We start from the raw sequence: 21,905 nt of genomic DNA, 5'->3' as shown, positions 1-21,905 counted from the left end.
CAATTTACCTACGAATTAAAATATTTTTGTTTGTTTGTTTGGAATAAATAAATAAAATAATATCTTTTAGAACGAGTGGCTGTTTATCGACGATGGGCCTTACTTGGAGTCCCTGGAGCGTCTCATCGAGCACTACGGCACCGTTCTCGACGGCCTGCCCACCAAGCTGACCACGCCTGTTCCGCCTAAACCCAAACCACCGCTGCCTGAAGTGAGTACTGCGATTATTGCCCGCTGAGTTATTGGAACGAAGTTCCTTATCGCGCGTTCCGAAAGGGGCAAGACGGAAAAAATTAAGACCAAAAGTTGTAACGGCACTTTTTGCTATAGTTGTTAGCCGTGCGGCGTGCGCGTGTTTCTCTGTCTCTCTCTCTCACTCTCTCTCATAGAGAGCAAGCCAATTATTTTCTTTTTGTCTTTCTATTTCGTTCTATTGAACAGTGTGGTGTCGCGACGACTATTTTTGTTGAGTGTATATATGTTTTTGTACGTAATAAATATTAAAAATTAATAACAATAATGAATCCTAACAGTGTTTCTGCTCAAGTAATAAAAAAAATATCATTATAACTTAAAAATTAAAATTTTATTACAATTCTTTCACTAATTACTCGAAAGAAACTTCGTTCCATCTGGGTATCCCTTGACACCTCTCAAGTTTTTATTACATTATTATAAGTAGGAGATTTAGATACACGTAAATCCTAGCATCTATTGTGCACTCGACTTCTTATGTCTAAAAAAAACAATGAGCTGTGGAAAAATCGAGGCTACTGACTAGGAAACGTGTGCCGAGACCTAAATTGTATTCTCTAGATCTATTCCTTTAAAGAAGCGTAGGATACTCAGAGGCTCCAGGCAGGGCACGTCCTCTGCTTTGAGTGAGGGTGTTTTAAGAGTTTGAGGGAGTTAGCCTGATTCTGGCAATGGCCTCGCATTCTAGAAGGGTGTTCCCGCTGAGTTTCTTGCGCCCGTTCTTCTCAGGTCTGAGGCATACTTTTTTGAATGATGATAGTTATAAACTATCAATTAGTGATTTTAAATCCTATATTGAATAAAATAATTTGCGTTTGAGTTGCTACCTGTCCTACATCACATATAATAATAATTATAAAATATATTATATATAATATTAATTAAAATTTTAAGCACAATTGTTAAATTGTTAGTATGTAGAGGTATTTGGTGAGTATTGCATGTATTTAGATTAAGATTCCTTTTGTGATGAGATGGGATGGGTACTTCCCTAAAATATGGCTGAGAGAGGCGATGGCTGGCTTATGCGTCATGCTCTTGAACGGGTGCTGCTTGTGGGGACAGGATGATCCTGTTGCAGTAGATACAATGAGAATTTTTTTTTGACATTCATAAGTATCATTTCCGTGACCTACATGAATAAAGTGATTTTGATTTGATTTGATATATTCAACCGATACAAACCGCTGATTTTGCTGTAATCTGTATAATTCACCAATGGAAGGCTTATTTATTCAGGATGCCCGCTAGTTGGCTTCCACAGCGGTTCTGTAAGTGGTTATACGGTCTTAGATATTTCTTAACCGAACGGGAAGATTTTGATTGTCAATAGGTTATTTTAAAATGCAATATTAAACAAACGTTAATGTTTGAATTATGAATTTATGAGTTAAAGAAAATCGTCAACTAGCAACGTATTGTAAATATAGATGTTTATAATTGTATAGTAGAATCTATAAAAATATGTGTTTTCGGGTTAGTAGCGCCACACAATTCTCGTGTACTCCAGGGTACCAGCGGTGTAATATGTTACAGTATTAGGATGAGTAGAAACCACTGACTTCTACTTTATACCACTGGACTGGCGGCTGTCAAAGTGCTTTTGTGCCTGTTTGATATTCGCCATTGTGGCGCTGTTGGCCATGTAGCGAGAGTCTGTTGTACTAAAACTAGTGATACACAACCTCCTACCTACCTCAGCAAACATCGATAGATGGTGGGAAACTATTTACAAAAAAAAATGTGTACTTTGTTGCGTTGATTCTTGAAGTATAAATAAGACGGAAAACGAAGGAAATCAATTCAAAATGCAAAAATACTTCAGAGTATCGCAGCCATTTGTATTATACGTCAAAATTAGTTCCCTGGACGCTCGCGAGTGGTGCTTCAAATAGGCACAAAAAATTTGCTGTGAAATATATGGAACAGCCTCCGGTGGAATTCTTTTTGAGTTTTGTGTTTTTTTCGTCATCTTTAATTTAGTTACATTTTGTAAAACATTTTATGTAAAACTGAAAAAAAAATATTATTCTATTCTATATTTAAAAGTATTAATGGGGTTGTTAATATTTTCAGTTCTCAACTATGCCCCGAACGAAGAAACATTCAAGTCGCGTCAACTCAAACCAATCGTTGTCTCTCGTCAAGAATGATATCCTCAACGACAACGCGTCACCGATCACGAGTAGTGCTTTCGAGCTGTTAACGAGGAACCTCTCGTTCTCGTCGGACTTCAACAGTGACCCCCTGAACAACAACGATGACGAGTGCGACACGTACAAGGTGCCGGCCAATAACAGTGCGGTGACGTCACTCACGGAGAACTATAACGAAATATCTATTAATTCGGACGGTCAGCTGTCTACGCTTCAAGGTAAGTGGATCTGTGATTATTGATTATTGGTACCACAACGGTGCCTATTTCTGCCGTGAAGCAGTAATGTGTAATCATTGCTGTGCTTTGGTCTGAAGGGCGCCGTACCTAGTGACATTACTGGGCAAATGACACTTGACAACTTATGTCTCAAGCTCACGAGCGGAATTTTTGGGTTTTTCAAGAATCCTATTATAATATTATAAATGTGAAAGTTTGTAAAAAAGAAAGAAAAATAACTACTTTGAATATATACACCGACCAAAATAGCACTAATAAGAAATTCAAAACGTTCTCATCACTTAGAACTTTAAAAGCTAAACGTAGGATTGATTTTGATATTGTAAATCCCTATGATAATCATCTCAAGCCTAAAAAAAGTGTGTCGACATCCATGCAACATGAGGAAAATAAACCCAAAAAGAAAAAACGTTTATTTATCTTTGGAGGTAAAAAATGTGTGGGTATGACTTCTTGACTCTCCACGTTTAATTTGACTTCAAAATATGAAATCTCAGCAGAAACAAAACCTTCAGCCAGTACAGAAAATATAATCGAATCGTGTTACAAAATAAAAACTTGCCAAACGGACCAATTCATTCTTAGTTTAGGCGAACACGATAGAAATCCGTTCGTATTTATGTCTGAGACTGCTGCCCTCCTACGCTACCTAAAAGGTACTGATATTATGATATTGAATATTGTGAAAAATCCTCATCTTAACGAAATTCTTATTAATAACTATTTAAAACAAATATGTCAACAATATCCAAATTGTAAATATTTGAATTCAAATGTAAATTATACTGGATATTATAATGCTAAAAATAATTATATTAATAAAGTTTGCAACAACATCAGCAACGAATTAGAAAGTCAGCATTATAAACAGGAATTTTTGGTATGCAAGGATTGGTTAAATAAACTAAAATACAAAAATAGAAGCGTTAGAAACCAAAAAGAAATGTCTACACAAGTTGATAAAACGATATTGTCAGTTAAAAACTATTGTAATAAAGCGACTCAAACAATTAATCTAGAAAATAATACACAAGCTAATTTTTTTCGACCATAAACCATGTAAGGAAATGTATCTCTTGCACCAAAACATTGCTGGTGTTTTAAATAAGCTAGAATGGATTGAGCTAGCGTTGTCTGAAATAGAAGTAGATATAAGTATCATTTGTCTTACTGAAACTTTTATAAAAAGGGCAGAAGAATCTAATCTCATACTACAAAATTATGATGTCGTTTCGACGTTTTGTAGATTGAATGAAAGACGAGGAGGTAGTTGTATTTTATTGGAGAAATCTCTAGATTATAAGATTCTCGATCAGTGTACTGAATACTCAACCGAAAAAATATTTGAATGTTGTGCTGTTGAAGTAAGAGCGATAAATTGCTACATTGTTTGTATATACAGGCCACCAAACTCAAATATTACTTAATTTTTTGAAAAATTAGAACTACTTCTCCATAAATTAACCATCAATAATAATAAAAAGATTATATTAGCCGGAGACTTTAACATTGATATATTAAAAGAAAATCAGATATCAAAATTATTTCAAAATCTATTAAGTAATTTCAATATTAATATAAATATAACGGAACCAACTCGACTTGTTGTCGAGTTGGTTCTGCATGCCTAGATATAATAGCGACAAATATTCCTACAGCAGAAGGCAAAGTAATTAAACTTTTTCTATCGGATCATGAATTATGCCAACTAGTAAGTTTACCGAAAATATTTATAAATAAACCGAAAAATTGGTCTATAAAATTTAGGGATTATTGTCAAGAGAATATACATAAATTTAATATGTACTTACAATCTCTAAATTGGATCGATGTATTAAATGAGTCAAATGCCAATACAGCCTTCAAAAATTTTCATGATTTTTTCTGCCTGTTATACTATCTTTGCTTTCCCATATATAATAAGAAAATGTCCAATTATGTTGGCAATAATAAACGGATATCAAAAGGTATTAAGGTAGCTTGTATTAAGAAATGACTTGAGATTTAATCACTACAAATCAAAGTCTCATGAAAGTAAGATAAAGTTAAAAAAATATAGCAAAATATTACGGTCTTGTATTGACTGCTCTAAGAGACACCTAAATAATCAATATATACAAAACTCAAAAAAATAAAACTAAAGCTACATGGGATATAATAAAGAAAAAAGGTAGTCATAATAATATGATAGCTAAAAATTGTATTGACCTAATTCATTATAACGACGTTGATATAACAAATCCATTAGACATTGCAAAAACATTTAATAATTACTTTATTGATTTGACAAAAAATTGTAATCATAATTGGAATAATCAATATAAATACAAAATAAATTCAATCAATAATAGTATATATCTCTCTTCATGTTCCGAAAACGAAGTAATAAAGATAATAAATTCTCTTAAAAATACAAAGGCAACGGGTTATGATTCCATATCTACACATATACTCAAACACTGCAAGCACAATATCTCTCATATTTTGACTTACTTAATTAATATATCCTTTTCACGGGGTGTCTTTCCAGAAAGCTTAAAGTTATCTGTTATTAAGCCTTTACTCAAAAAGGGGACTAAAACCGATATCAATAATTATCGGCCAATTACTCTTATATCTATTTTCTCAAAGATAATGGAAAAAGCAATGTATGTAAGAATAATGCATTTTCTAAATAAACATAATATTATAAAAAAAGAACAGACTGGATTTCAAGCTAACAAATCAACTACTTTGGCTGCTTATTACTTAATAGAAGAAATAATTACATGTATTAACAAGAAAGTACCTGTAATATCAACCTTTTTTGATATGTCAAAAGCATTCGATTTTGTTGATCATCATATCTTAATATATAAATGTGAAAAATATGGTATAAGAGGACCTGCTCTAAAATGGATTGAAAGTTATTTAGCCGATAGACAACATTTTGTAGAAATAAATAACATAAATGAGAAACTGGAGATGACTACATACAAGTCACCCTATTTAATTAGTAAATTTGGAGTTCCTCAAGGAAGTCTTATGGGACCCCTATTGTTTTTAATTTATTTGAATGATTTACCCGATGTGGTTGACTATAACTGTGTATTATTTGCAGATGACATATCCATAATTATTCCTGACGAGCATAAAGCGATAAATAATTATAATATGACTATTAATAAAAATTTTGAAACTATATTGACATGGTTTAATGAGAATAATTTATTCTCTAATATGACAAAAACTAAATATATACAATTTTCTAATTATAAAACAATACATAAATCTCTAAATATAACACACAGTGACCAAACGATTAAAGAAACAAACACAATAAAATTTTTAGGCCTTATATTAGATTGCAATTGTAACTGGAAAGCTCAATGTGATACAGTGGCAGGCAAAATAAATAAGTTCGTTTTCGCTTTAAGAAGGCTCAGACAAACTGTATCCTTTAATGCTGCACTTACTGCATACCACGGTTATATTGCGTCAGTTTTACGGTACGGGTTAATACTATGGGGAAACTCCACTAATATTTCAAATGTTTTTCTGGCACAAAAAAAATGTATAAGAGCTTTATGCAATGTCAGTCCTCTAGAATATTGTAGACAATTATTCAAAAAGCACCGTCTGTTAACGCTTACTGGTCTATATATATTAGAAATTTGTATGTTCATTAAAAAACATGGTGAACTTTTTAAACCAGCAAAGGACTATTCCATATTAGGATTAAGAGATCCAACTCGCCTTCTGATGCCATACTGTAGAACAGCGCTTCATCAAAATAACGCAAATGCTATGTGTATTAGGGTATTTAACCACCTTCCAAAGAATATTAGAGAGATGCCTAAAACATTAATGCATAAAAAATTAAAATTATGGCTAATAGATAAATGCTTTTATAGTTTAAAAGAATTCTTTAGCCAAAAATAATAGTATTCAAATGTAATTTTTGAGCGGTACCTACAAACTAATGTTTATTTTATAGCATTGAATTAAAGCTATGTAATGTGTATTAAGAACGTATAAGTATAAATTAAATATGATATTCCAATATTGACAATCAAATATTTGTATGCCGATATATTGGCGAATTGTGCTGTACACCAATTAATTGTTAACAACTATGTTACCACGATTCATACAAATAAATCATTTCATTTCATTTCATTTTATTCAATGGATTTTGATGAAACTTTGCAATAATATAGCTTACACACCAGAATAACATATAGGCTATAATTTATAAAAATATTGTGTGTCTGTTTGTAATATTGAAATAACCGTACAAAAAATAAATACGTACCGTATATGCACTAAAATAATATTTTTTACAATTTTTGTCTGTCTGTCTGTCTATTTGTTTCGTCTAATCCGGCGACTTTTATTGGCAGGTAGCTGATGTAATAAGGAGTAACTTATGCTACGTTTATTTCATAAAAATAAAGCAATGTCCAAGAAACGGTCTAACTCTAAAAATGATTTAAATGGCAAAACAACGTTTGCGGGGTCAGCTAGTACTACCCATAAATTAGCCGGCATCCCGTGCAAAGGAGCCTCCCACTGATAGATGGTACACTGATACTGTTCCACTCATGTATTATGTATTTTCGCAGAATTCATTCCATTCAGCGAGCTGACGTTAGGCGCAGTTCTGGGCGAGGGTGAATTCGGGTCTGTTCTCCGCGCGCTGTACTCTCCGGTGAACCAGTCGCCGCAGCAGGTGGCCGTCAAGACATTACACCTGCAACACACCGACACCAACAAGCGGGAGTTCCTCGCAGAAGCCAAGCTGATGATGACGCTGCGGCATCGATGTATCGTCAGGCTTATTGGAGTCTCCTTGGTGAGTTACCATTAGGTTTTATGATTTGGAGTTCAAATTTCACGACACGCCACAAGTTAGGATATCATCCTCACCATCTGGATGTGTGGCGGTCCTCCACAGTGCGGTTTTCAAGGAGCTTTCTTCCTCGTACTACAAAGCTGTGGAATGAGCTTCCTTGTGCGGTGTTTCCGGGACGATACGACATGGGTACCTTCAAAAAAAGCCGTACACTTTCCTTAAAGGCCGGCAACGCTCTTGTGATTCCTCTGGTGTTGCAAGAGAATGTGGGCGGCGGTGATCACTTAACACCAGGTGACCCGTACGCTAGTTTGTCCTCCTATTCCATAAAAAAAATAGTGTCCTAATAGCAAATAATATGTTATAGTACAAGTATTAAAATACTGACACCGCAAAATCAATTAAAGAAATAGCTACTCTTACGGCCATACAATATGGTGCAATTAAGATCGCACAGCGCTATTAAACTACATTTTTATTCACCTAGAAGTTGCCTCTCTATCGCGTTACTCTTCCCTCTTCTGACGACATTAGCATTGTCTTCTTTACCTAAATTGTACCTACCTAGTTTAAGGTAATCTTATAAAATACATCAGTTTTTTTTAAATAATAGTAATAGGTATCTAATCGTGATTTTAAATCAATATTCTTTCGTTATCAAACCTACATTAGTAATGAATGCGTTGGAAAACCACGACCTAGTCAACATAGTTCATTTTTCATTCAAAAAGTAGGAACTATCAAATACTTTTTATGTAAGAGGGGGCAATATAAGGTGTGGTGAGGCAACCGCCCATGGACATTCGCAACAACAGGTGTCAAGAGATCCGTTGCCGGCCTTTAAGGTGGAAGTATGCTCTTTTCTTGAAGGTGCCGAAGTCGTAACGGTTCGGAAAAATAGATTGGTAGGTATATTCGAGCTTGACTAGAACCATGACGCGGGCTAGATTAACTGGTCACGACCTCTTAGGTATTATATTTACAATAACAAACAACTTTTTGCGATCGGTTCTAGGTCTAATTACGAAAAACGAAACACAACCAACCTACTTAGTTTAGGCAAAGAATATATGTACAAGTATGGAGTATCACTCCGCAAAATCAATTAAAGTACTTACATAACATTAATTGCTGATAGTAATGTATGTGTTGGAACATCATAACATAGTAAAACCTGCTTAGTATATAGGAAATAAATAGGTAACTATTATGAATGACAATTTCATTATAATAATAATAATCACTTTAAAACAGATTGTGTCAGCGTCTGGCTGGGCGCAAACGTTCGGAAACCGGATTAGGTTTTCTGATCAGGAATTCAGATTCGGAATTCCGTGAGACTAGCACAAACGTCCGGTTTTTTTATTCGGTTTTTTTACGACCAGTACGAATAGTGACGCTTGTGAAAGTACACGCAAGTATTATCATAGACGGCGAAGACGAATTGATTACTATTGCACTTTTACTGGCGGTAAACAAGAAGAAGGGGAATCGTCGTTACTGGGTACGCCCGTTGAATACTCGGAGATTAACAAATAGTCAATTTTATCTCAAAAGAGCAAGATTACGAGAACACCCAGATGAATTCTTTAAATATTTCAGGATGTCAGTGAAATAATTTGATGAGCTTCATAATGGCACACGAGACTAAATTTGTTACCTACGGCGAGTCTACAGACGTCCACTCGCTACAAAGCTCGCGCGAATCTGAATTAAAATTTCCGTGCGTGTGCGGCGGTTGAGCCGAAATGTACGCGAGCGCTGCGTTCGGGATGACGTCATTGAGTTTTTTCCGTTCTTACGAACCGAACGTTAGGTTTTTTTTCTGTTCGGAAACAATAAGAATAATGTGCGCCTTGTTGAATATTTTGTATGTAATTAGAGCATTCAGGTTTCCGAATCTGATTTCCTGATCAGGAAACCTAATCCGGTTTCCGAACGTTTGCGCCCAGCCTTAAAAATTTAAGTTTGGATTGCAATGACCTTTAATATGCATTGCTTTATTTATGTTTCTCCACTGCTCGCTCCCGAGTCCCTACTGGCTGGCCTACTGTCTAGGGGCCGCCGCACGTACTTACGATTTCGATATTTCATCAGTTAATTTTTAATTTAAATAGTCACCAGATTGGTAGTTCTTTCAGTAGAGAACAGGCCGTACATGGTGGCTCTTTAATACTGATCAGTAATGAACTGAAATATAAGGAGCGGAAAGACATTGTCAGACTCTCAATAGAACGGATTATTGAAATAGCCTGTGTTGAATTGGAGCAATTAATTATTATGAGCATATACAGACCACCCTCGGCACCATATGACAGTTTTGAAAATGTAATGGAGAAAGCTCTATCAATGATTTGTAATAAAAACAAAAAAATATTCATATGTGGAGACTTCAATGTAGATTTATTATTGGATAATTCCTCTTTGTGCTGTAAAAATATATTTTTAGAACCTACTAGACTTACATCTTTTTTAACTAATAAGTATATTATAAGTAAGCTTACTTCTGACCACTGTGGTCAGCAAGTACAATTTAAATTGCCTAGTATTACAAATATATCTAAAGAAGAATGTACTGTAATAACAAAAACCACAAAACGCTTTGAAATGTTTAAACATAACTTGATGTTAAAACTACTATCACTTTAAGTATGTGAAAACCCTAATACAGATTATAATGCATTTTTTAAAATTGTTAGTGAGGAATATAACTCAGTATTTACACCCAAGACTATTTTTATAAATAAAAGGCCATGCTTTAGTGACTGGGCTACTGTAGGCATCCATAAAAGTAGAAAATGACTGTATGAATTATATAGTGAGAAAAAATTTAACTCAAGTGTTAAATTCATTACTTATGTTAAAAAATATTCCAAAATATTTAAAATAGTATGTAGAACAGCTAAATCTCGTTTTTAAGTGAAAAGATTAAGAATAGCAATGATAAAATAAAAACCACATGGAGACACATAAGACTGATTATTGCCTACAATATAACGGGAAAATGGTTAAATCAGAAACTGAAATAGCTTCATTATTGGACAATTTCTTTTTGAATATCCCAATGTCAACAACTGAGTCCCTAAATTCTTCACCTCTACTAGCTGAAACTATGTTGAAAGAAAATGTCGAAGAATGTTCTAAATATTTTAAATTTCAATATGTGCACTATGCTGAGGTCGTTAAAGTATTTAACTCTTTAAATTTAAAAAATACAATTGACCTCTGGGGTCATTCTGTCAGTTTAATTAAAACTATAATCTCTGTCATAGCTCAACAATTAGCAATAATATTTATAAATGTATTGACTGTGGTGCCTTTCCTGATCTGATGAAATACAGTAAGACAATACCTGTTTTTAAATCAGGTAATACTAGTGATCTCTCAAATTTTAGACCTATATCTGTATTGCCTGTTTTCAGTAAAATTTTTGAAATACTTATTTTAAATCAAATGCAGACACACTTTAGTACTTTGCCGACGTGTAAACAGTTTGGATTTACGAAAGGTTGCTCAACAACAGATGCGGGTGTTGAGCTTATTCATCATGTCTATGATGCCTGGGAGGATTCAATGGATGCTCTCGGTGTTTTTTGTGATCTATCTAAGGCATTCGATTGCGTCCAACACGAGACTCTTATCAGGAAATTACAACACTATGGCATCAGGAACAATGCGCTGACACTTATTAGTTCTTATTTAGAAAATAGAATTCAGACTGTTGATATCAATGGAAAGCGCGCCCCTGGATCAACCATAAAAATGGGTGTCCCACAGGGTTCAATTCTTGGTCCATTTCTATTCTTGATCTATATAAATGATTTGCCATATGTTGTTAAGGATAATCATGAAATTGTTCTATTCGCTGATGACACATCCCTTTTATTTAAGATTAAAAGACGTGAATCAGTCTTGGATGATGTAAACAATGCTTTGTCCAAAATTGTTCATTGATTCAATGCTAATAATTTGCTTCTGAATAGTAAGAAAACTAAATGTATTAAATTCATAACCCCAAATGTCAGTCAGGTGAATTCAAATGTACTTGTGAATGTGGAGTACTTGGAACTTGTAGACACCACAGTTTTTTTGGGTATTACTTTAGACGCAAAACTCCAATGTCGTCCACATATTGCTGGTTTGGCGAATAGACTTAGTTCTGCAGCATTTGCTGTAAGAAAAATTCGCCAGCTCACAAATGAAGACACGGCACGTGTCGTATATTTTAGTTATTTCCATACTGTTATGTCTTACGGTATATTACTGTGGGGACACGTTAGTATTATTCAAACGATTTTTGTGCTGCAGAAAAGAGCTGTTCGAGCAATCTACAATCCGGTAGACATTGGTTGAGAGATAAATTTAAGGAGATCAAAATATTAACAGTACCATGTCAATACATGTGCATAAAAATATAGATCGTTTTAAAAAAACAGTGACATTCATAACTGCAACACTAGAAATAAACATAATCTTGCTCTGATTCACACAAGGCAAACGAAAATAGACAAATCATTCAGAGGACAATGTGTCCGTTTTTATAATAAAATCCCTGAAGAAATTTGCAAACTACAATTAAAAAAGTTTAAAATATTTGTTAAACAGAAACTTTTAAAAAAAGCTTATTATACAATTAAAGATTATATAACAGATAAAAGTGCATGGGATTAAAGCAATGTAAATAATTTTAAGGTCTGCATACTATTTAAATTTATAAGCAGTAGGACTGTATTATTCTATTATTTGTATATTTTCTTGACTTCAAAAAGTGATGCGGTTATCCTATTTTGAGAAATAAACTATTTGAATTTGATACCTACAAGGGGAGTGAGACAGGCCCGGTTTAGGTAATAAATAAATACCTATCATGATAGATAATTACATAATAATAATCTCTTTAAATGAGATAGTTTCAGCGTCTTTAGGAAGCTTAAAAAAATTATATTTGGATCGCAATGACCTCTAATATGCTTTGCTTTTTTTTAAAGTAGCTCCATTTTTAAAATATCGGTCGGTTCGGTATATTAGGAGACGAACAAAGCTCGCCCGTGTATCACTGCTCGCTCGTGAGTCCCTACTGAACATAATGCTTGCGTGGTCTTCGCCGCCGCGCTAACTTACGATTGTTCGATACCAACACGGGGAGTGGGACAGGCCTGCTAATAGTAACCTCCGATGCCTGGCGTAGTAGTGCTTTGCAATAACAGAATAACATAAAAGTCATTTACATACAATATGTATGTTAATGACTTTTACGCAAAAAGTACTGTAAAAATACAGTGACAATTACACGCATTTGAATTCGTTAGAAGGTGTTTTATTTAAAAGAACCCTCATTCAACTAACGCAGAAAACATATTTTGGAATTCGACTACAGTGGCAGGGAGGCACCTATGCACAGGATGCCGACTAGATTATGGGTACCACAACGGCACCTATTTCTGTAGTAATGTATAGGCATTACTGTGTTTCGGTCTGAAGGGCACCGTAGCTAGACAAATTACTGGGCAAATGAGACTTAACATCTTATGTCTCATTGAGTCTTTCAAGAATCCTGATCGGCACTACATTGTAATGGGCAGGGCTCGTCTCGTCCTTTATTTTCATAAAAGAAAGGTCTGATAGGTTCCGCATGAGGTGTTTATTTGAAGTGTGTGGTGTGTGGGCAGGGTCCTCCGCTGGCCATGGTGCAGGAGCTGGTGCCCCTGGGGTCGCTGCTGGAGTACCTGGTGCGGCACCGCGACGTGTCGGCGGGCTGCGAGCTGCGCCTTTGGGCGTGCCAGGTGGCGAGTGGCATGCGCTACCTGGAGCGACGCCGCTTCGTGCACCGCGACCTGGCCGCCAGGAACATCCTGCTGGCCACCAGGTACCACGCTACCCACGTACCAAAATTTCTACTTTGCCCTGTACTTTCCCCGGGGCGTAAAACGAATAGGGGAGTCCCAGGCCCATGGGTGTCGTAAGAGGCGACTAAGGGCTTTTTAGAAGTGGGAGAGTCACGCTGCCGTCTTATGACGTCAGCATAATCGAGCCAGACTCGTCCGGGTTAATTACCACACTCGCACAGAATACAATCGTGAAGTAGCGGCCTAGTGCCGCTATGTTTCGCATAGGTTAGTGTCGAGGACCGGAGGTCATCCCTTCCCGGAACGTCCGACCATTGCCTGGTGTAGTGCCTATCCGACGCCAACGTCGCAAACCACCAGCGACCCGCCGCGTTTGGCACTACAAGTCAGCATTGGGATAGGATGCGTTCCTTTTTTGCATCCTACCCTTGGGGCAGGGTATGTTTCCCTTCTGATGATCCTAGTGCCTGTGCCGTTGCAGTAGCCGATGTGATACTACAGAACTCAGATATTTTTATACCAAGCTCTGTAGTACCGACCGGTGGCAGATCACAACCCTGGTTCGATGCGTCAGTTAAAGCAGCATCTGACTGCAAAAAACAGGCGTATCGAACTTGGGTTTCGGCGCTGAGCACAAAGGATCCGAACTGCAAAGTTCTTAAGAGGAAATACAACGTGCCTCCAGATTTTTTAAGCGGCAAATCGCCCGTGCGAAATCGAAGCACGTCGTCAAAATCGGCGAGCAGCTTTCCAGTTACCCGACCGAAACACGCAAGTTCTGGTCGTTGTCGAAAGCTGCTCTTGGTAACTTCAACCAGCCGTCCCTGCCGCCGTTGCACATTAGAAATGACGACAAAAGAGAAAGCTGATCTCCTTTGCGCTCTTTTTGCCTCCAACTCGACTCTTAACGACAACGGAAAAACACCGCCGACCATCCCGCGGTGTCAGAGCTCTATGCCTGATGTACAGGTCAGACAGCAAACTGTTAGGCGAGCTCTGTTTTCGTTGGACGTCAGGAAGTCGAGCGGGCCGGATGGCATTTCTCCCATCGTGCTTAGAACGTGTGCCCCTGAGTTGACGCCGGTGCTAACGCGTTTATTCCGGCACTCTTATTCCAAAGGCGTAGTCCCTGACTCATGGAAGTCAGCCCTTGTCCATCCAAAAAAAAAAGGAGACAGTTCGGATCCGGCAAACTACAGGCCTATCGCTATTATCTCCCTGCTCTCCAAAATCATGGAGAGCATAATCAGCCGCCAGCTCTTGGTATATCTAGAAGGTTGTTTGCACCAGTTGATCAACGACCGACAGTACGGCTTTCGCCATGGTCGGTCGGCAGGAGATCTTCTGGTATACCTAACACATAGATGGGCGGCGGCTATTGAAAGCAAGGGGGAAGGCCTGGCAGTTAGCCTGGATATAGCGAAGGCCTTTGATCGTGTATGGCACAAGGCGCTCCTCTCAAAACCTCCATCATGTGGGCTTCTCGAGAGCTTGTGCAAGTGGACCTCCAGCTTCCTCACTGGGCGCAGCACCCGAAGCCTGTGAATGCTGGAGTGCTGCAAGGCTGTGTGCTATCTCCTACGTTGTTTCTTCTGCATATCAATGATGTGTTGGCGAAGGGCTGGATCACTTGGTGTTGCGTAGAGACGTCGCTTAATTGTGTGTCTTCTACCGCATTTATCACGGGGAGTGTTCCGAAGAGCTGTTTAACCTGATTCCTGCCGCCGAATTCCACCTTCGCACGACACGCTACAAGTTACGATATCATCCCCACAATCTGAATGTGTGGCGGTCCTCCACAGTGCGGTTTTCAAGGAGCTTTCTTCCGCGTACTACAACGCTGTGGAATGAGCTTCCTTGTGTGGTGTTTCCGGGACTATACGACATGGGTACCTTCAAAAAAAGCGCGTACACCTTCCTTAAAGGCCGGCAACGCTCTTGTGATTCCTCTGGTGTTGCAATAGAATGTGGGCGGCGGTGATCACTTAACACCAGGTGACCCGAACGCTCGTTTGTCCTCCTATTCCATTAAAATAAAAATAAAATCTAGGTTGTTGCTAATGTTACAGACACCAGGCGAAGATAAGCGACTTCGGTTTGTCTCGCGCGCTGTCCGCGGACAGCTCGTACTACAAGGCGAGCCGCGGCGGCAAGTGGCCCATCAAGTGGTACGCGCCCGAGGCCTACAACTACGGCAGCTTCAGCCACGCCAGCGACGTGTGGAGCTACGGCGTCACGCTGTGGGAGATGTTCAGCTACGGCCAGCAGCCTTACGGTGAAATGCGCGGTATCGAGGTCAGTTGGAGTTTTTTCATCAGCCTATCGGAGCTCACTGCTGAGCAAAAACCTTTCCTACTTTATTGCATTTATCTTTGTCCTGTGCCAGCTCCCACCAGGTCTTATTATTATAGGCATCCAGACCGTCATCGTTTTTCTGGTCTGCCTCGATGCTTTAACCCGTCCTGAGGCTCCCAATGCGTAACGACTTGTGCCCATCGGTCTATGTGCATCCGACATACATCCCAGTTCCACTTGAGCTTGGCAGTTTTTTCTCCTCCACCAGCAATGCCAATTCTGAGCGCAGTTCCGTATGTCTAAAACGATTGATTAGCTTTACTCCCACCCAGAATACTGCGCACTATAACTCGCTTGCAAATCTGGAAATTGGACTTCTTGATTTTCTGTAAATGACCATGTCTGTTAATAAGTTAGGATGGGCAGGATGTACAGGACGAAGTGTAAGTGAGTTCATTTACTTTTTAAAATTCAATTTAAATCACCTGAAGCTGGCCACACATCTTATATAAAGAAAAAACAACTGACTGCCACAGTACGCCCCTCATCTTAGTGGATATTCCAATTTCCTATTAAAAAAGGCCAAGAAATATGGAGTAAAATAAAAATAGACTTTATCACTTGAGAAATACGCAACTATTTGGCGCAGACAAAACATGGCGGTATGAGGGAGCGTCATACCGTTTTCATTGACAGAAAACTTGTCGATTTTGCAGCAACGTACGCCAGTAGATGTTTTTCACATCCAAAAATTCCACGCATTCTCAAGAGACGAACGTGCTTTATATTTTTTTGTATATGAAAATAAGAGCCGAGACGAGCAGAACTTTCAGCTGATGGTAATTGATACGCCCTGCCCATTACAATGCAGTGCCGCTCAAGATTATTGAAAAATCCAATGTTTCTGAGTGGTACTACAACTGCGCTCGTCACCTTGAGACATAAGATGTCAAGTCTCATTTGCCCAGTAATTTCACTAGCTACGGCGCCCTTCATACCGAAACACTACAATGCTTACACATTACTGCTTCACGGCAGAAATAGGCGCCGTTGTGGTATCCGTAATCTAGCCGGCATTGCCTCCCACTGGTATTGACGTAAACAATATGTGGCCAGGTGATACAGTTAGTAGAGAGCGGGGAACGGCTGCCGCGGCCCGACAACTGCCCCGACGAGATCTACCAGGTGATGCTGGACTGCTGGGCCTACACCCCCGACACGCGGCCCAGCTTCGGGAAGCTGCTGGACGTGTTCTCGCACCACCCGGACTATGTCAACATCAGCCAGCTGGCCATCGACGACGGCGCGTGACACCCCCCACGATGCTGCTTCCTGAGGATGCTGTGCTCCGCGCAACCCCCGCACTTCGTGTGAGTGATTATATATATTACGAACAGTGTTACCCTCTAAACAATTTGTTATTTTCAAAGTGATATCCCTCCTTCTGGGATTAATGCGTATCGAACCCGCGATCTCGGGTTCCGTCCGACGGCTCTTCCAACTGAGCCAACCAAGCGAAGCCAAGGCTAACTGTCAAGCTCAATTATTTTCGACGTTTTCACAGCTGTGTGTGTAAATGATCTAAGGTATTAATCATGATATAATTATAATTACAATATAAAATGTTTAATTGACACGAATAGTCTCGATATAATATAGGGTATGTTCCGATATGCACTGCACAGTGCTATCACTGCAGAGAAAATTCATTCCGTTGTAGACTGCCAGTATTCTGCCGCAGTACCCTAGGGGAAATATATGATAAATCGCCATATTCTACTGTGAGCACTGGCGTTTTCGAGGTAAGGTACTCGCAGTATTTTGATCACGTGATCAGTCAAAACCATATACCAGTGGGAAGCTCCTTTGCACAGGATGCCGGCTAGATTATGGGTACCACAACGGCGCCTATTTCTGCCGTGAAGAAGTAATGTATAAACATTACTGTTTCGGTCTGAAGGGCGCCGTAGCTAGTGAAATTACTGGGCAAATGAGACTTAACATCTTATGTCTCAAGGTGACGAGCGCTAATGTAGTGCCGCTTAGAATTTTTGAGCTTTTCAAGAATCCTGAGTGGCACTGCATTGTAATGGGCATGGCGTATCAATTACCATCAGCTGAACGTCCTGCTCGTCTCGTCCCGTATTATCATAATAAAAGAAAACGAGTGCCTAACGTTTACGCCTAATATTTTTAATTTGACAGTAGTCCAACAACAGTTTTTTTTAATGAAATAGAAAACTTTAATACACTCATTTGAATGCTGCGTCAAAAAATGAGTTTTAAACAGTAACCAGTATAACTGGCTAATAAAGGAACGGCTTCACAGTATGCTAAATTGACGTCACACTGTACAGTGGTCGTAGTGCATATCGGAACATACCCATAATCATTATTTGTATGCTATATTTCAACTGGGGTTTCATATAACATGCTTAGTCTCTAAACTGTTTACTAAAAGCCGGACTTTATATAGCGTGCCATGCAATTTGGTCATTAGAAACAATTTCAAATTGCTATTTAAATGTAGTGATATTATCATTAAGAAATTTACTATATTAATTATAAAATTTTGGATATCTATTTAGTAAATTGTGAGGGGATTATGTTGAATTTAGTGATAAATTCTTGTAATTATATGGATCTATATTTCGTAGGTAATAAATGTAAATATTAATAAAATTAAATATATTGACAATACAAAAAAGTTGAATAAGCAACGGATAGAGCAATATGATCTGTAGTTTTGTTTTCCTGAGTGAATGAATGAATGGTTGAAATTATTCACAAATCTCAAAAAATATTAGTATTAGTTATAAATAATTTTTAAAGTTGGAATATGTTTGTTTGCCATTATATGCCTGAGGTATTATTAGATTATAAGTTTCATTGATGTACAAACTATTTGCTAATTAAACTTCCAATAGCTTATATTATATTAAGCTATACGCAATCACCATATTTTTAGAATTTTATGAAAAAAAAATATTAAAATATTTTTATTAACATTTATATAAGACGATTATTATTAAAATTTTATATACGAAGGAGTTCTTAACATGTTTATTGGAAATTCAATGAAAATCTAGAACATTTCTTTGTTTTCGTATCAGGTGTAAGTTTTACTTTAGATATTAACTGATATTTTATCCAATATTATTTTGTCTGCGGTAAGGAATTTAATATATGTAATATTGTGTATTTATTTGAAGTTATATTTCTTTAGGCGCGTTATGAAAAACTGATGAGAGTGAGATTTTAAAATTCGCGCGTATCACTGTACAAAACACAAAAGTAACAGGTTGAAGTTTGTTATTAAAATATGTCATAATAAACATTGACATTTGACACATTTCTGACAAATACACTGATTGTATGTTTTATTTATTTAGAGCCTTGGTACCAAACAAACCAAAATACAATAAAAGAATATTTAAATAGGTTTATTACTGCATTTACAAATTACATAGACATAAAAGCAAAACATAATGACGTTTGTACCTTTTTAATGTTATTGAAGATAAACTTATTTGCGCGCGCACAACGACATCTAAAAAGCGTTCTAAAAAAGTTTTCGATATTAAATTTTTTTTTGGTTTCTTTAAAAATGGATTTTAGAACAGGCAAATGGTGCAAGACGTATATATACAGCCGTATTCGCTAATATTCAATAATTTATTTCACGATTTTTACAATATTGTTCTTTCTACAAACGTAGAATAGCACAACGAACAAATAACTTTAAGGATTTGTTTTATTACAACAAAGAAGTATAACTTCTTGCGTGCATACATAAGTATACACACACTATTTTTTGTTTTTTCGATTTTTTTTAAATTGTAAACAGCAAAAAGCGTTTTGGTCGTGTTTTTTATAATAACGTTAATGATGTAATAATGTAGGGTTACCAGCGATAGTTAAATGAATACGATATGGTATGTTGAACAAAATATGTAAATGTAACTTTCACTTTTATACTTCGCTTTTGTAAGTCAATTATATACTTAGGATACATACTGTATTTTTAATAATAATATCTATAATACCTATATTAAAGGGTAATTAAAATCTTTATTAATGTGCTGTTCACGCATTTTTACCATTTAGGTTCCTTATATAGTCACGAAACATTTGATACAATATGTACATTCCTTTTTAACTAGTTTTTAGACAAATTATTTATATACATATAAAACTGCAAGTGTATTAATTAATAGTTATTTATGCCACTGTTGTGTAATAAGGTGTATTAAAACACGAATTTGGGTTTACCATAATAGTATCACATGGGTGTTTTAATATGTAATTATCAACAGTTGCATAAAAGACGTTATCTACACCCATAATATGAATCCTCTATAAAAGATTCGGAAACAGTTAGCTTACTGCTAACATTAAAAATGCTAGCTCTAGTAACCATAATATCATCCAAAGGAGTGTTATTATGAAACCGGATGATATAATGTTGTACTGAATTTCATTACAACACTCGTTTGGGTGATGTAATGGTTATTAGGACATTGGGGTGTTTTAATGTCTGGAATAAGCTAACTGTTTTAGAATCTTTAATAGAGGATTTAAAGCATGGGTGTAGATAAGTTTTAATATAATTTTTTATTGTACAACGAACTATAATGATAATATGTAATGCCATGTTTTTTTTTTCATTCTATTGCCATGTGGTTGTGTTATAATTACGTTTAGGTATGTACAAAATTTTATGGATAGTTACCCAAAATTATAATGTTTACTAATTTTGAAGAATTTATATAAAATTCTATGAGTCTGATTATGTGTATTTTATTTTGTAAAATTATATCATTTATGTTGAAATATTGTGATAAAATGGTGTTTATAAATAAAGTTTTAATGTCATCACGTTTTGTTTGTCTTATTAAGTATTTTAAATAGTTCATTAGTAATTAGCGCTGCTTTGCTTGACTCCATCGCAATTATTTATTTAAAACTGATCACCCCAGTATCTGCTCGATCCATTTGACCGCGTGCAACGCAGAGCAGCTCGAATTGTCGGGGACCCAGTGCTCTGTTTACGGCTGGATCACTTGGCGTTGCGTAGAGACGTCGCTTCATTGTGTGTCTTCTACCGCATTTATAACGGGGAGTGTTCCGAAGAGCTGTTTAATCTGATTCCTGCCGCCGAATTCCACCTTCGCACGATACGCTACAAGTTACGATATCATCCCCACCATCTCGATATGTGGCGGTCCTCCACAGTGCGGTTTTCAAGAAGCTTTCTTCGACATACTACAAAGCTGTGGAATGAGCTTCCTTGTGCGTTGTTTCCGGGACGATACGACATGGGTACCTTCAAAAAAAGCGCGTACACCTTCCTTGAAGGCCGCTCTTGTGATTTCTCTGTTGTTGCAAGAGAATGTGGGCGGCGGTGATCACTTAACACCAGGTACGCACGTTTGTCCTCCTATTCCATAAAAAAAAAACTGATTTCCAGGATCTATTTACGATGATTACGATAACAACTTCAACTCGCATGCGTTACTCCACAGCGAGTACGATACGAGGTTCAGTCCCTGTACCAACGCGGGACAGTTATACCGTGACATATACAGCAGGACATACCTGTACCTGCAAAAACCTAAACTGTGGTATTATTAAACGCAAAGTGAAGTTATTCCAAGTTTAAAAGCTTTATCTTACCTTTGTCACTGCAGATAATTAATTACATGACAGGGATAGTAACTTTAAACTTGGAGTAACTTTCACTGCATTTATTTTTATTTATTTTTTGTATTACCTTATGGTATATTTACACATTAATTATTTATATTATTTAACATCGTATACCCCATTTACGGGCTAACTCGACATGCAAATAATTACTTAATTAAATTACAAGTACTTAAAACATTATATCCTCGTTTACTTACTATCTAAATTACTGTATAAATTAGTTACCTACACAAAAATATAAAAGACTTTTAACTCTAAACAAAAAAAAACTAAATTTTATATAAACTAAATTTAAAATACAGCAACTGTTATTAAATACGAAAAAAACGAATGATATTATTTAATTAAATGATTTTTAATTTTGCGCTTGAAAATCGATGCAGAGTTCCAAAATATGTCCAATTCTGCTATTTTAAATATATTGTTATAGGACATTACAATTCTGTTAATAGGGGCGGTCCTACCTAGGTTACTCTTTGTAATTATTGGCATAAAAGTAATTTTATTTTTAATATGTGACCGTGCATTGTCTTGGAACTGCTAACCTTATTCTGTTTAATAAGTTCGGGCT

General features: G+C 36.8%; 1 protein-coding gene across 1 annotated transcript in view; it reads left to right on the top strand.

Moving 5' to 3' along the window:
- LOC126966431 (tyrosine-protein kinase Shark) overlaps window positions 1-20,503 on the top strand; it is a 35,265-nt gene extending 14,762 nt beyond the window's left edge. The window contains exons 9-14 of the mRNA XM_050810471.1: window positions 71-211; window positions 2,332-2,629; window positions 7,255-7,484; window positions 13,154-13,350; window positions 15,400-15,625; window positions 16,742-20,503. Coding sequence (XP_050666428.1) covers window positions 71-211; window positions 2,332-2,629; window positions 7,255-7,484; window positions 13,154-13,350; window positions 15,400-15,625; window positions 16,742-16,936 — 1,287 coding nt within the window. The 3' untranslated portion in view covers window positions 16,937-20,503. The remainder of the gene's footprint in view (window positions 1-70; window positions 212-2,331; window positions 2,630-7,254; window positions 7,485-13,153; window positions 13,351-15,399; window positions 15,626-16,741) is intronic.
- The last annotated feature ends 1,402 nt before the right edge of the window (window positions 20,504-21,905 follow it).

Source organism: Leptidea sinapis, chromosome 10 (genome assembly GCF_905404315.1).
Source record: "Leptidea sinapis chromosome 10, ilLepSina1.1, whole genome shotgun sequence".
NCBI classification, from domain to species: domain Eukaryota; kingdom Metazoa; phylum Arthropoda; class Insecta; order Lepidoptera; family Pieridae; genus Leptidea; species Leptidea sinapis.
This window is presented reverse-complemented; position numbering and strand designations above follow the sequence as displayed.